General features: G+C 41.1%; 1 protein-coding gene and 1 long non-coding RNA gene across 16 annotated transcripts in view; one reads left to right on the plus strand and one right to left on the minus strand.

The window, feature by feature from the left end:
• The window catches only part of LOC121483474, a 41,196-nt gene that overhangs the window by 16,263 nt on the left and 9,502 nt on the right, over positions 1 to 15,431 (plus strand). The window lies entirely within an intron of this gene.
• Positions 3,493 to 15,431, minus strand: part of SCML2 (Scm polycomb group protein like 2) — a 98,079-nt gene continuing 86,140 nt past the window's right edge. For 10 of the 15 annotated variants that reach the window (XM_041742061.1, XM_041742049.1, XM_041742051.1 and 7 more), the window contains 4 exons: positions 11,829 to 11,939; positions 10,930 to 11,181; positions 7,417 to 7,568; positions 3,494 to 6,127 (listed from right to left, as the gene is read on the minus strand). In XM_041742061.1, coding sequence (XP_041597995.1) covers positions 5,999 to 6,127; positions 7,417 to 7,568; positions 10,930 to 11,181; positions 11,829 to 11,939 — 644 coding nt within the window. In that variant the 3' untranslated portion in view covers positions 3,494 to 5,998. Of the gene's footprint in view, positions 6,128 to 7,416; positions 7,569 to 10,929; positions 11,182 to 11,828; positions 11,940 to 15,431 lie in introns of all 15 variants that reach the window. The other 5 variants (XM_041742062.1, XM_041742057.1, XM_041742059.1 and 2 more) reach the window with 3 other exon arrangements.

Here is a 15,431-nt window from a genome sequence, read left to right on the forward strand (position 1 = left end):
CAGCACCTAATAACTAATTCTGTGTGTCTGGGGGGGATGTTAGATGCCAACTTTATGCTGCATATTGAGATTTCTGAGTCAACTCCCATAAATATCACCCCTCCTTTCCCTGCTCCCAGGTTCTGAAAAGTTCCAAAAGAAAAGAGTGAAGACGGGAGGCCCACTCCCAGTTTCTCCTTCGACAGGCCTGGGGCGGGCTTGAGGATTTGCTTGGCCAGCAGGTTCCCAGGTGAAGCTGCTGCTGCTGGTCTGGGGCATAGAGAGGCCCGGCGGGTCCGCTAGGCGATGGGGCCTTTCCCCGCTGCAGCCACACGTGGCTACTGAGCATGAGAACGAGCCAGGCTGAACTGGGATGTGCTCTCAGTGCAAGATACACACCGAGCTTTAAAGAGAGGACACAAAAACAGTGCACACTGTCTCTCCAATACTTCTACATGTTGGAATGATGGCAGTTCGGATACGTTGGATTACACGATGGTATTGTTAAAATTGACATTACCTGTTTAGTTTTACTGTCCAGTGTACCCATTGGGAAATTTGAATTACATAGATGGCTCGAATTAGATCTGTCCCTACTGGACAGCACTATAATGGAGAATTAAAAGAGGCGGAATATCAACCTGTAAAAACAAAAGATGTCCTTGGGATATTCGGCAATTTGTGTACTGCAGGGGCACCTGGGCGGCTCAGTGGGTTAAGAGTCCGGCTCTTAAACTCAGCTCACGTCTTGATCTCAGGGTCGTGAGTTCAAGCCCTGCACTGGGCTCACACTGGGTTGGGAGCCTACTAAGGAAGAAAAGGAAAAAAAGAGATTTGAATACTACATGCCTGCTTAAAGATATGGAGGAAATGTTCATTTTCAGGTAATTTTAAATTTTTAGATAGTTTTAGATCTACTTGAGAGGTACTGAGATAGTAGAGAGAGTACCCACACCCATTTTCCCCGCTGTTAGTATCTTAGGTACATTTGCCACAATGAGTCACACTGATATATTATTATGAACCAAAGCCCACGCTGTGTTCAGATTTCCTCAGTTTTTGCCCATTTCTGTTCCAGGATCCCGTCCAGGGTCCCACATCATGTTTAGTCAGCATGCCTCCTTGGGCTCCTCTGGGCTGTGACGGTTTCTCAGACTTTGCTTGTTTTTGAGGACCTTGGCAGTTTTGAGGAGTACCCATCAGGTGTTTGGAAGAATGTTCCCCAGTTGGGATTTGTCTGGTGATTTTCCTCATGATAAGACCGAGTGAGACTCTATATTATTGGGGGTCCTTCCGCACAGATCCATTCTCCCCCATCTGCTCGTTTCTTCCGTCGCTTGTTTACAACAGTAAACCATGCACTCAAGGGTTGTTTCTTTTACGCTTTGGGTTCTAATCCAATTCTGCTTTGCTTATTGCTCAAATGGTTCCAGACTGAGGCTCCGGGAGCTCTTTCAGTTGGCTCCCGTGTCCCGCTGTAAGGCCCCATCCTTGTGGTTTTTGGAGCACTTCCTTCTGGCGCTACAAGATGCTCCAGACTCCTCTGGAATGTTCCCTGCACCGCTCCTAGAAACAGACATTTCTCCGAGGAAACCTGGTTCCTGTCATTAGAGAACAGTCCTAGAAATGCATTCTTAAAGTGTGGCAGTAGTATGGTTACTTTTTTAAATGTTTATCTTTTTAATATATGTAGTGACCTCTTTAGGTTAAATGATAAGTCCTATCTGCTTCAAAACAATGTGGAAATGGGGGATGCGGGTGGGTGTTTGGCTGCAACAAGACTGGTCATGGGTTCATCATTATTGAGGCTGGGGGATGGGATCCGGGTTCCTTACACTCTTCTGTTTCTGCAGGGGCTTGAAATGTACTATCACAGAGCTTTTTTTTTTTTTTTTTTAGATTTTATTTATTTATTCATGAGAGACACACACAGAGAGAGAGGCAGAGACACAGGCAGAGGGAGAAGCAGGCTCCGTGCAGGGAGTCTGACGTGGGACTCGATCTCAGGACCCCAGAATCACACCCTGGGCTGAAGGCAGGTGCTAAACCGCCGAGCCACCCAGGGATTCCCAGTCACAGAGCTTTTTAAAAAGAAGGGCCAAAAAAAAAAAAAAAAAAGAAGGGAACATTTACCAGAGCCAAAGGAGACTGACGTTTTATAGATTACCAACACCAACACGGCTTTGAGCTTCTCTATTTCTATTTTTAAATCGCAGTTCCAGGCGTTCCCTGGGTGGCTCAGCGGTTGGGCGGCTGCCTTCAGGGCGTGATCCTGGGATCCCGGATGGAGTCCCGCATCGGGCTCCCCGCGGGGAGCCTGCTTCTCCCTCTGCCTTTGTCTCTGCCCCTCTCTGTGTCTCATGAATAAATAAGTCTTAAAACAACAACAACAACAACAACAACAAGACTGCGTTACTCTACGATCCTGATCCTTGCAGCTTCCTCCTTGTTTTCTTGGGCGGATGCAGGGAAACGTTAGCTGAGCCGAACCGTGCTGGCCCCTGCGCAGCGCCGGCGGCGCCCGAGCTAGGATGCACGCTCACGGCAAGACCTGCTGCTCGGCCGTGGGCGTGGGGCAGGTCCGAGAGAGCGCTCCTGCTCTGCCTGGTGCCGCGGCAGGCGAGTCCTGAGGGGCCAGGACCCTCTCGCGTCGCCGGGAACTGCTCCTCTGCTCTACCGTGCGCCCCCCCGCGGCTCTCCTCTCCAGGAACCCCCGGGGCGTCTCCGCTCCGTTCCAAGCAACTCGAGGGGAGCAGATAGGTGGCGTACGCCTTAGGGACACGCACCCCCCCCCCCCGGGCAGCGAGTGCCCCGGGCGCCAGAGCGGGGTCCCGAACGCCCACTTACCTCCAGCGTCGCCGGGAGAAGGCAGGGCAGCTCGAGCTGAGCACGTGCTCGCCGCGGGGAGGACAAAGGAGGGCGCGTGGCGAGGTGGAGGAAGGAGCGCCCTCTGCGTCTGCTCGCCGGCGCGGGCCGCACATCCTCCGTGCCTGGAGCCCGCCCTCGTCCCCCGGATCAGCCTCGGGGGCCTTCCAAACACCAGCAAGTCCCGGCACCTCCCTGTACAGGCAGCCCCAGGATTTCAACCGTGCTGCGCTGACTCAGCCAGGTGTGCGCGCTCCCTTAGGTAGCTACAAAACCAGGGCTCTGCCTCCCCACGGCGTTGCTCCTACTCCTGACGTTTAGTTCTTAATTTCTAATCAGATTACAGAAGGCCTTGGCTTTTTCATGCTTCCAGAGGGGCCCGCGTTTAAAAGTCTGGGAAGTCCTACTCTGGACCGCAGACTCCAGGACGATTAGAAACCACGCAGAGGGATCCCTGGGTGGCGCAGCGGTCTAGCGCCTGCCTTTGGCCCAGGGCGCGATCCTGGAGACCCAGGATCGAATCCCATGTCGGGCTCCCGGTGCATGGAGCCTGCTTCTCCCTCTGCCTGTGTCTCTGCATCTCTCTCTCTATCGTAAATAAATAAAAATTAAAAAAAAAAAAAAACACGCAGAGACGAGAGCGAGTGCCGCGTGCGCCCATGGGGCTGCACAGGTCAGCTTGCAGAATGCCGCCAGCCGGGGCTGGAAGGATGGACTGAGGCAAAACCAGAGGAAAGATTACTTTTAAAGCCTGGAGAGTTCACAAGAGCCTAACGTGGCAACGGTATCTCTGGACTAAAATTTTACAAAGCAGACAGTAAAGCTCGAGGGGTTCTCAATCACCCGGGTCCCAGACGGCAGTGACATCCTCGTCCCAGCCACTGGAGCATCAGCCCTGGAGCCTCAGCGAGGGCCCTGTCGTCTCCAGTGACCCAGCAGCCATGCTACTGCAGCGGGAGGCATCTCCGGCTTCTGAGACACGGTTTAGGGGAGGGGGCAAGGGGTCACACTGAAGGCGATTCAACCTTAAAAGCCTGAGCCTCTAAGGCTTTTCCACCCTGTAAGCTGGGAGAGCTGAAAGCAGAAAGGCAGTATGGCTCCTGGCCCCCAGGAGTAAAAGGGCAGCCAGGTCCTGCCAGCCAGATGTAGACACCCCCCCCCCCCCCCCGGCAATGGTGGTGACGGGATCTGTGGGGGCCATTGTCATTTTCTAGCACACTTGCATCATCAGTACCATTTCGAGCCACAAGTTTTGAGCACAAAACTCACTGATGGAACCCTGTACTGCTCCCCTGGGGTCTAGTTTAGGGCCCTACAAGAGATCAGCCCTTGCTGCTAGGGATCAGCCTAACTGTAGAATGAGGGCAAGTATTTGGACACAAAACCACACACTTAGTAAACCGTTTCTTTATCAACTCTAATAAATTCGTACATTAATGTCATGCAGTGAAAGCAAAAAAAGTCAAAGTGGAGACTGTGACATTCATTACTGTGGTTTTAAAACTTTATTATATTTTAAAATCTGAAAATTGTAAAACACAGTATTCATACAAACACCTGAGGACTGTTCAACTGGGCACAGCATCTTCACACAAACAATTTGAAAAAAGACCAGGTTTAAATTAGAATTTTGTCTTATAACACAAAAAGAATAACATAGATAAAACACCCTTTAAATAGTTGCATTCTTATATAAAGTACATTTGGTTTTCTGAAAATGTACATTCATGCCCCTGGTGTATATTTTATTGGCATTTACAACAAATGGCTAAGACTTTTAGCACAGATTCTCATAGCTTATAAACATTACACCAAAGTTAATACAAAGAATTACAATAAACATATAGCACCATTTCCCCTTGAAAGTTCTAACTTTAAAAATAAAGCCTAAAATGATGTCAGAATTAATGCATCTTCCAAAATTTAGCAAAATAAATGGCTCAGAGCTAAGCAAATTAACTAGAAACATTGCATAGGACAGAGAGCTTCCCTGTATGAACACCAACCTCCGGATTGTTTCTTATCCCCTGAAGACAAAGCTGAGAGGTAATAGTAATAGCAAATGATGCACATATTTTTTACAGAATAAAAACCTCTAACTCTATAAATAGTTCACCATTACCTCTGTGGCAGTACAAAGTGCCATGTTAAATTCAAAAAGAACAGATTTACTTGTTTGTATACCTACAGGTATAGAATAATATATAAATATGGTATAGTATCCATATGAAGAATAAACAGACAATAAAATATATATCTTTAAAAAATTTGGGCACAGGTGTCTTCATATAGAGATGTGAGAAATGAATGCCCAGTTAAACATCTACGCTTAGCGAAAATATGTAATGTTTTAAAGTAATAGGTATATTATTGAAAAAAATTTCATCAGACTCCATCCAAACCACCCTTGTAGTATAATATCTCCTGCATAAAACAACCATCCTATTTATCCTATAATTGTTCAAAGTTTATCAAAAATCGATTAAGAACACTTTATGAGGGTTTATAAGCTTGCTCTTTTTCTTTAAATATGAACAAATACAACATACAGAGAGATAATAACAAAAGGAAAATAATTTATATGGCTTTCCCTTTCTGGAAACTGGCAGAACATGACCAGAACATTGCAGTAACAGACAAAAAAATATTTGGGAGAAAGAGATAATATCTACGGTTGCATCTTATATTCTCTTCTAAGGAAAACTTCTCACAGATTTCATTAGAGAATGTGTCAGTCCCTGATACTTTCCCCTTTGGGATTTAGCTGTTTTGGTTCTATATAGAAACATGAACTGAAATCAAAGGTGTTTCTCTGTTTCTAGCATGAAAAATAAATCTGTAAACTATACAATAAAATGATAAATTGTAAACTGTAAAATAATGACATAAAGAACTCCCAATTTGAATATGCTAATACTAACTAACACGTTAATTTTTTTTCTTTTTTTGTTAAATGGTTTTTAAAGTAGTTTAGAGTATAATGTTCTGCAATTCTGGATATAACCTATTTTTAGAGGAACTGTCTACCAAACACAAGCTGCTAGGAGAATAAAAGTATTTTTTTTTGTTTTTTTTTAGAGAATAAAAATATTTTTAAATTAAAAGTTATCAGAATAAGAATTCCATCCAACTTAAATTGAGGTTTAAATTTTTTTCAATTGTATTTTCCTTCTTTAAGTTTTTCAATGTAGTATGATAACTTTAATGCTGGCCCCAGTTTCAGACCCATGTACTTCATCATCACATCACTTTTGAGGAGTAGCAGGGCCTTTCCATCAATTTCCTACAGAGAGAAAGAAATTACAATTAATAATGCATTCATATTTTGTCAAGTTATTTATATAAAAGAACATGTAAAATAGAGAGCAGCTGTACATTCTTGATATATATTCTCTGAATATGCATTTATTTCCTGAAAACTATTAAAAATATAATTTATACAGTAAGACATCATTTGATAATTTCTAAATTCACTTCAAATTTTAAGAAAAAGGAAATTTAATCCAGTATCTTTCAAAAATGGCCTAAGCATCAAACTATCTGATTTTAAATACTGTGTGTTGATTAAAATACTACATATCTATGACAAAGGGTAGAAAACTATGAATCGTAGAAATCAATTTCAGACGGTCATTAACTTTCTTAAAAAGGCTGGGAATATGAAGATGTCAGCATCAATGCAAACTGTAATGTGTTATACAATGTTGTCTTTATGTTGAAAACTAATCAATTAGTTGTCTAAAGCTAAGCTAATTAAATGATAAAACTAATTACTGATTTTCTTAGAATACCGAAAAGGACGGAAGATATTTGGTTACTAATTTGTTAGAAAAGACTATAAACATTACTTAATAGACACAAGGCATCCTCCTAAAATTTTTTATTTCCTTAATTAACCAATGTATGTCAGAGAAGCATATTATTTGGTATTCGTGAGCTCCTATTTAAAATAAAACCACATTTAATCTTACACAGTTGCTGGATTCATCGGGCATCATTAACAAGGAGGACACCCTGTCACAGCTTGTGGTTACCACCTCCTACTCATGGTCCTGGGGCCGAGCAGGGAGCAGGTGGGGAGGAGGATCCTTGTGGGAGAAGACATCTGAGAGTGGCCATGCTGAATCATCTTCTCTTGAGAGCTTGAAGACTTGTAGTATTTTAGGTACTCGGGTACCCATTTAAAGCACAGATCCATGGGGCAGCCCGGTGGCTCAGCAGTTTAGTGCCACCTTCAGCCCAGGGTGTGATCCTGGAGTCCCGGGATCGAGTCCCACTGTCAGGCTCCCAGCATGGAGCCTGCTTCTCCCTCTGCCTGTGTCTCTGCCTCTCTCTCTCTGTGTCTTTCATGAATAAACAAATAAAATCTTTTTAAAAATAAAGCACAGATCCAGCCTCTATCGTTTAAGAATCTAACTTTGGGCCAAGTAACCTTTCTCATATATGGAAAAAAAATCAGTTGATAGGGTTCCCCCACCATCCACACTAATCAGCATCCATCCAACTGAAGGGCCTGCACAGAGGTCATTGAAAGGCATTACGGCAGGAAAACCGGATCAAAAGATACATTACATGTTGCCTGAAGAGGTCGGCGAGGGGGCCTGATATCTGAGGATCTTTATGTTTCATAAACTGTATCACTTCATCCACAGACCAGGTTGAAGGGTCCTTAGAGAAGCCTTGTTTCAGGACACTGGGGTCGGGTACAGCTATATAACTTGGAGCTTCAATGGGGGGGAAAAAAGACAAATCATACTTGACCTGATCATTATCCTGAAAGAAGAGATGTTAGGTAGGGAGAAATGGTCTCATTCCTGGAACCTTCTATCAAGCACCCCAGCAAGGACCCAGGACTCCAAGCGCAGAATCCAGTCAAAGGCTAGATTAGAATGACCTGAGGATGGCTACCCAAGAGCACCCCATCTGACCTCCCCCAAACAACAAAAGCAGCTTCAGAATTTACCTTAAAGCTTCAAAAATCGTAAAACAGACTGATCAATCTGAGGCCTTGCTGGCCACAGGCAAAGACAGCAAAGGATCTGTTGTGTGGGTTAAATTAGGTTAATGTAAGCTAACCTATTACTCTTTAAGTGTTTCAATGAATTTCTCTCAATCTCTCTCCCCGTGGTCTTTGTAGATTAGGTTTCTTTTACTAGCTAAATATAATGGAAAGTCTCCAGATTTTGTTTTTATAATTGCTTAAATTTATTCACTTTAATCAGTGAATTTCAATAACCCCATTATCTTTGAGAACCAAATTAGTTTTTACTGAAACTCTCCCATGTATTCAATGTGGCTATTTTTAGCATCACTTTACCATTTAAATTCCTGTCTCTTAAGGCTTAAATGCTTATCTGAATTTTGAAGAAAACAGGATTATTTTCTGCTTGGCTAGGTTAGAAGTAAAGTTAACATTATACTGAATGCCTCTCTCAAGTTTAATTGCATAGTAATAGATATTCTGATTGACTGTTTATAGGTCAAAGAAAGAAATAATTGAGACATAGAATAAATTATGCACTCCTACCCCCAAAAAGTTTTAGCTATGCTGTTTACCAAGTTGTGCTGTAATTTGTGTCCACTCATTTTACACAACCAGAGCGCTTGACTCTTTACTTAGTGTCAGAAGTGAGTTTTGTCATTTGCTAGGAAGATCTGTTTCCTTAAACAAGGACCGTCAACACAAATTTGGTCTTTTTTTGGTGTGAATTAACCAAAGATACACCTTTTCTTTCCTATCACCTGGGCTCCAGCCATTTTAGGGGTATTTTGAGTATTTACCCAGATAAAGGGCAAAGAAAAAAAGGTAAATGAACTCACAATGTTAAGTTTTCCTGTGTGTAGCTCAAAAGTGTATTTATTTTCTCTTTCAATATACAACTTGGATGTAAACTAAAAGCTCTTTACTAAAATGTATCTTCCCTTTCACAGTCAGAGATAAAAATGCTGATCACATCTACCAGGAAATGCTACTGCACTGTTTCAACCCAAATGAAAATGATGATGGTATAGACCATGCCATGCCTAAGGCATTTTAACATTTTAGACAGAAAAGTCTTCTCCTTTAGTTCAAGAAAGACTTAAGATTAAGAAATTATTGACAAAACTAATCAAGTTAATCATACCTCTAAATAACTTTTTTGTGGGATTTCTGGTTTATGTCATCAGAATCCAGTATGGTTATGTCTTAAATAACATGTAGACAGTTTTATAGATTACTACAGAAAAACTATATGCAAAGATATAATTTATGGTATCAAACTATAATTTTATATTAAAAATAAAACTGTAAGATCATCTATTTTTAATTTATTATGGAAAAAATCATTTAATTGCGCCCATATCTTCAAAAAAATCAGCGAAGCTGCAAACATTAGTGTTATTCAAATAATTACATGAAATAAACTAATTATGTGAAAAATAATCAAAGTCCAGTCTTGCTTTTCTCCTGAATGGTTTTGGCTTAAATACACTAGAATAACAGTAAATGTTTCTGAAATGAATAAAATGAAAGTGATTTGACTTTGTCCACAATGATGTTACTGGATTTCCCCCCTATAATAAAAATGAACAATTTATTTCATCCAAACAATGCGGCAGGGCAGGAAGTTGTGAGAGCAACACCAGCAATCAGGGGTGGACTCAGCTTTAAGTAACAGTTCCAATACCTTAAAGAAAACAATAGTAATGACACCTCCAGACAGTTTCCAAGTGAAATGCTTACCTATTCTCTGGAGATGGAAACAGCCTAGCAGTTAAGCATACAGCCTGGAGTCAGAGTGCCTGGATTCAAGGACTGACCCAGCCACTTTCTAGCTGGGGACCATAGTCAAGTGACTTCTCAGATTTCTCACAGAAAAATGTTTACCAGCACCTACACTCAAGGAATTGCCATAAAGATGTACTGTATAAGGGTATATAAAATATCATGTGCCTGGCACACATCAGATAGTGATGAAGATGATGCTGATTTCTATTACTGATAAGTAAATTATTAGTAAGTAATGTTATTACTATTAGGTCTTTCCATTTTTGGAAAGACCAAAAGCTAGTCTTCTCAAGCCCAAATACAGGCTACTTTGACATAGTAGTGTTAGGCATACATTTGAAAGTGAGATATTAAGTTTCACGGGTAACCTTTTATAGCCTTTTACTGAGAAGACCTGTCTTTAAAAGCTCTTATTTTGTGAAAAATACCTAAAAATTCTGGGTACACTACCCCTTGATGAAATAAGCATCTATCGTCAGACTCCTTGCAAGTGTCATGAGACAATGTACCTGAGGTGGGAGATGGGAGGATGACACTAAGCATATCAGAGCATGTATGCAGTGCAGTTGCCCATAGGTAATAACCATGAAGAAAAGCAATCAAGTTGAAAAGTTCCTACTGCCTTTAATACTCACCTTGCCTAGATGCCTACCAGGAGAAAAAGCACAAAACATTGATTCCTACCCTTAGCCCACCTCGTCCCATCCCCTAAATCCTTAAAAGGATAGAGGGGAGCTATTTTTGCACATGGAAAACTATTCTGGCTCTTTCCAAATGGCAACAGGTGGTTGCCCCATTTACACATATCATGTACTCCTGCTGGGCCTGAGAGAGTAACTGAGGGTATGGAGACTGGGGAAGTGGCTATAGCAACAGAATACCAGAGCCCAGACCTGGAAGCTAGATACAGGCCGGAGTCAGGAAAGGTCTCAAAAGTGACAAAGAAGAGAGTACATCAAAAAGGAGAGGAAGTGCATCTTTCCAGGCTTCAGAGTCATAGGAGGTTTGTGAGCCCAGACAGTATCCAGAGAAATGATAAATTGCAATGGAACCACTAGTAAGAACCACCAATCTAAGAAGCCTCTATGAGAGACATGGTTGGTGATCCAGATCCCCAGAGACAGTTAGTTCTATGCTGCCATGGGGACTAGAGCATCTGTAGTGGCTTGACCCCGACAGTAAAATAAAGGAGAGGACTCAGACTCCTCAATTCTGGCACTTTCTCCAATGTGATACACTCTCAAGGGATGTTGCTGGCATGGAAACCTTCAGGAGAAAGAAACACATTAGTTGAGAATCACTATTTTTAAATATACCTTCGCTTTTCTTCTGCATTTGGAATTTAACTTCATGGTGACTGCTCTTGGTAGATTTGGTCCCCACTAGTGGTGAACTTGAGGTGCCTGGCACACTTTGAGAAAAATTCCTAGTGATGGTAGTAGAGGTACTTATGGGATTTCTGCTGCTGGGGCTTAAAGAACTTCCTGGATTTAGTGGTGAGTTCTTGGAATCTTCAGGAAGCTTTTCCTCTTTGGGCATGCCATTTCCCTCTGTAGACAGTAGTTCTTCTATAAGAAAAAAAAGACAAAGGCAATTATCTTAAGTAGACTTAGCTTAAATACTATTAAAAGATCAAAATATCTCCTAACCTCCAGCAATTCACTTAAGCCATGCTACACTGAACCACAAATTTCTAACATAAAGAACATGACCATCCTCCTTGGAATTTATAGTAATGACACTGTCTTAAAATCCAAATTGATTTCACAATGTTACCTGTATTTCTTATGGCAACTGTCCCTTCACAGTCTTGTTACCAAGGCTATGAACAACACCTCCCTAAAGCATTCATTTTTAGGAATGCAGTTCTTCACAACTATTCTAATATGATCCCACAGTTGGCTTCTAACATTTGTTTCCTACTTAGACACTTAAAACTTACACTGGAGGTACTGGCTTTTCTATTCACTTTTTATCAGCTTTCAGTAATACAAAGCTGAATGAAAAATGTTACTATAATTGTTTTATTTTTATCTAAGGAGAAACGACAATTGTGTACTTCTGAAAAGAATGAAATGCTCAACAAAGTTGCTGAAATAGTAGCCTAAATGCTCAACTCATCTGTGCAAATACACACCCCCACCTGAGAGCATATAATTAAGTGGTAGTAGAGTGACTTTTCTTCCCATTCCTGGAACATGGAAATACTATTTACCTGTAGAGGCATGCATCTTTGTTTTGGGAAGCTTAGGTGACACAGGAACAACATAAGGTGGAGGTTCCTGAGAAGGTCGCTTGGGGCTTTTTTCTGTTAGATCTTCTTTCACTATTTAAAAAAAAAAAGTGTCTGTTACAACTAATTAACATTTCTCAAGCATTTTCAGATCATCAGCATGTAACAATTTTGTTTCTAAATTGTTTGCCTCGTCTAACCTTATCAGCAATTTATCAATTACTTGATTGTTCATGAATAATGTGTTGATTTCATCCCATTAAAAATTTCAGTGATATCATATTCAAGAGCTAAAAACATTAAATCCAGGCATCATTTATTCTAGGTTCATCACATATCTCTAAATATCTCAGGAAGCAGTGAGGCAATCAATTATAATGTCTAAAAAAGCCTGGGAAAATTGTTCCCATGAACAAGAAAAGAATTCAGAGGAAAAGACCATATACAATGGACATCACATTTTATAGGCAACAGTCCTGGCCTAGAGCTACCCTTACTATAACTCTATTATTAAACCAAATTACCTAAAGGACCACTCTTTAAGGCATCATCCTGAAAGTAATGATATCTCACATTATCAATTATACACTAAGTATCAATCAATATCTTGATTTAACCTCCAACTAAAAGGTAAAATTAAATATAATAGAAATCTAAAAAGTCTGATCACAGAACTTGAGTGAGAAGAAAGACTGCAATGAGAAAGTACCAAAGTCAAACGTCTTCTGGTTCGAAATAGCTGGGGCCCAGGTGTGCTTCTTAAGATCATCTGATAAGAAACTTTTAGCCATCTAGTTACTGATTGATTACTAAAGAGTCTAAGAGAGCTTGATTTTATTTTTAATCAGAGAATACAAAAACCAATATGCATAACATATTTCAGTGAATGGCAAACACTTATACAATTTGGACATTTAAATGCCTATAAGGAAGTAACTGGCTTTTTTCATACTTTAGTGAAATGAAAAATTCAAATACTAGCGTATAGTTTCCTATAAGTATTTGTTTACCTCTGAATCCTAGCAAGACCAGAAAGTCCTTACTTATCTTTTATTTTTTTTAAAGATTTTATTTATTTATTAATGTGAGAGAGAGAGAGAGAGAGAGCACGACAGAGACACAGGCAGAGGAATAACCAGGCTCCATGCAAGGAGCCCGATGTGGGACTCGATCCCGGGTCTCCAGGATCATGCCCTGGGCTGAAGGCGGCGCTAAACCACTGAGCCACCAGAGCTGCCCTACTTATCTTTTTTTTTTTAAAGCATACAATTCAATGTGTTTTTTTTTAAGATTTTATTTATTCATGAGAGACACAGAGAGAAGCAGGCTCCCTGCAGGGACCCCGATGTGGAACTCGATCCCAGGACTCCGGGATCATGACCTGGGCCAAAGGCAGGTGCTTAACCAACAGAGCCACCCAGGTGCCCCCTTACTTATCTTTTAATATTCTAATACTTTCTTATAAAAAGTTTATGAAGCTGGTGTATGGTCTATTATCTGGGGCTGATAAAACAGAAAAGATGACTCTTGACTTCTGCTCCTGGGTATGATAGTAAGCTCAGGCATGAAACTTTTCCTGCAGAGATAACTAGAAAATGCCAGATATTTTACAAAATACTTTAAAAGTCATCATAGAGAGGCACTTCCAGGATGACTAAGACCTCCAAAGATCCACTTCTTCATAAAAATAATGAACAGAATGGCAAAACTAATGTTTTCAAAAACTCTGGACGTTATGTAAAGGCTTACAACAATCCAAAAACCATTTGTTCAAGAAAAAAAGAGCTAAATCTCAGAAAGAACAGCAAATTCTGTGGCACTTTAGCTTCCCTAACATCATCTCCTTCACTCAGTTTTATAGCAGCTTTGCAAACCAACAGGTTCACAACTACTGTAGCTGTGAAAACCAGCACATCCTAATGGTTACAGGAAGGAACACAATGGGTTTAAGAGCTCACAAACAGCCCTGTCCCCAGAGAACTGTCACTATCTGACTAACCTTGAGAGTTAATGCAAAGCTGATTTCAGGGCTTGTTTTACTGGACCTAAATCAGAACCTGCTCTGTGTGAAAAGCCCGATCTCTAAGGCATTGCTCAAACAAGCAAGCAAACAAACAAAAAAACCTACAGTAGCAATTGTTTAATGCTATGGTTGCTGCCTGAGGCAATTGAGGCTGAGAAGAAACTGACCAAAAAACTTTATGTTTTAAAAAGATTTTGTTTATTTATTCATGAGAGAGACATAGAGAGGCAGAGACATAGGCAGAGGGAGAAGCAGGCTCCCTCATATGGGACTCAATCCCAGGACCCTGGGACCACAACCTGAGCCAAAGGAAGACGCTCAACCACTCAGCCACCGAGGTGCCCCTGACCAAAATGCTTTAAAAAGAAACCTGGAGAATAAAATGTCCATTAGGAGACTTTGAAAATCACAGAGATACTCCTGGGAACCTAGGAGGCCATATGTGTGATGTACAAGGTTGTATGCACACCCAGAAAAGACCTAAGAAGATTAATCTTTCATTCCTTGCTGACCTTGAGGCTCTGCACAAAGCAGACTTGTAAAATGCCTCCTGGAATGTTCAAGGTAAATTTCAACACATACATAGAACTCTGTGGCAAAGCATGGGAGACATACCAATTGTAGGCATTTATGGAAATCCCTGTCCAATCATTTGCTGAACTAAGCTAAATGAGCAGACTTCATTGGCCATATATAATAAATGAGCCCAGGAAGTCATTAAGTTGGTCCAGGAAAGTTACTATACAAAAGCATCAGCAACAACAAACACTAGAGAAGGGGAGAAAATCTGATTCTCAGAGTTATTGCTTTATACTCTTTATAAATGTACAGTTTTCAATTAAAAACTACGAGACATATGAGAAACATAAGTATGGCCTAGGGGCAGCCCCGGTGGCTCAGTGGTTTAGCACCCTCTTCAGCTTGGGGTGTGATCCTGGAAACCCAGGATTGAGTCCCATGTAGGGCTCCCTGCATGGAGCCTGCTTCTCCCTCTGCCTGTATCTCTGCCTCTCTTTCTCTGTCATGAATAAATAAATAAAAAATCTTTAAAAAAAAAAAAAGTATGGCATATATAAAGGGGGGAAAAACAGTCAACACAAACTGCCTCTGAGGAAGCCCAGATACTGGAGTTAGTATAAGGATTTTTCTTTTTTAAGATTTTACTTAGTTGAGAGAGAGAGACAAAGATAGTGACAGAGAGCACAAGTGGGGAGGAAAGGGAGAAGAAGGCTCCCTGCTGAGAAGGAAGCCTGACTTGGGGCTCGATCTCAAGACCCTGGGATCATGACCTGAGCCAAAGACAGACACTAACCAACTGAGCCGCCCAGGCACCCCAACAAGGACATTAAATCGGTGATTTTATTTACGTTCAAAGAATTAAAAAATATATATATAATGTCTAACAAAGTAAAGTAAGGGAACAAAGTCTCCCCAAATAGAGACTATCGATAAAATGATAAAAATTGCAAAAAAGAACCAAATAGAAACTTAGGACTTGTTAAGTAATATAAATGAAATGAAAAATTCACCAGTAGGGCTCTAGAGCAGATTTGAACTAGCAG

This window comes from Vulpes lagopus, chromosome X (genome assembly GCF_018345385.1).
Source record: "Vulpes lagopus strain Blue_001 chromosome X, ASM1834538v1, whole genome shotgun sequence".
Lineage (NCBI taxonomy): Eukaryota > Metazoa > Chordata > Mammalia > Carnivora > Canidae > Vulpes > Vulpes lagopus.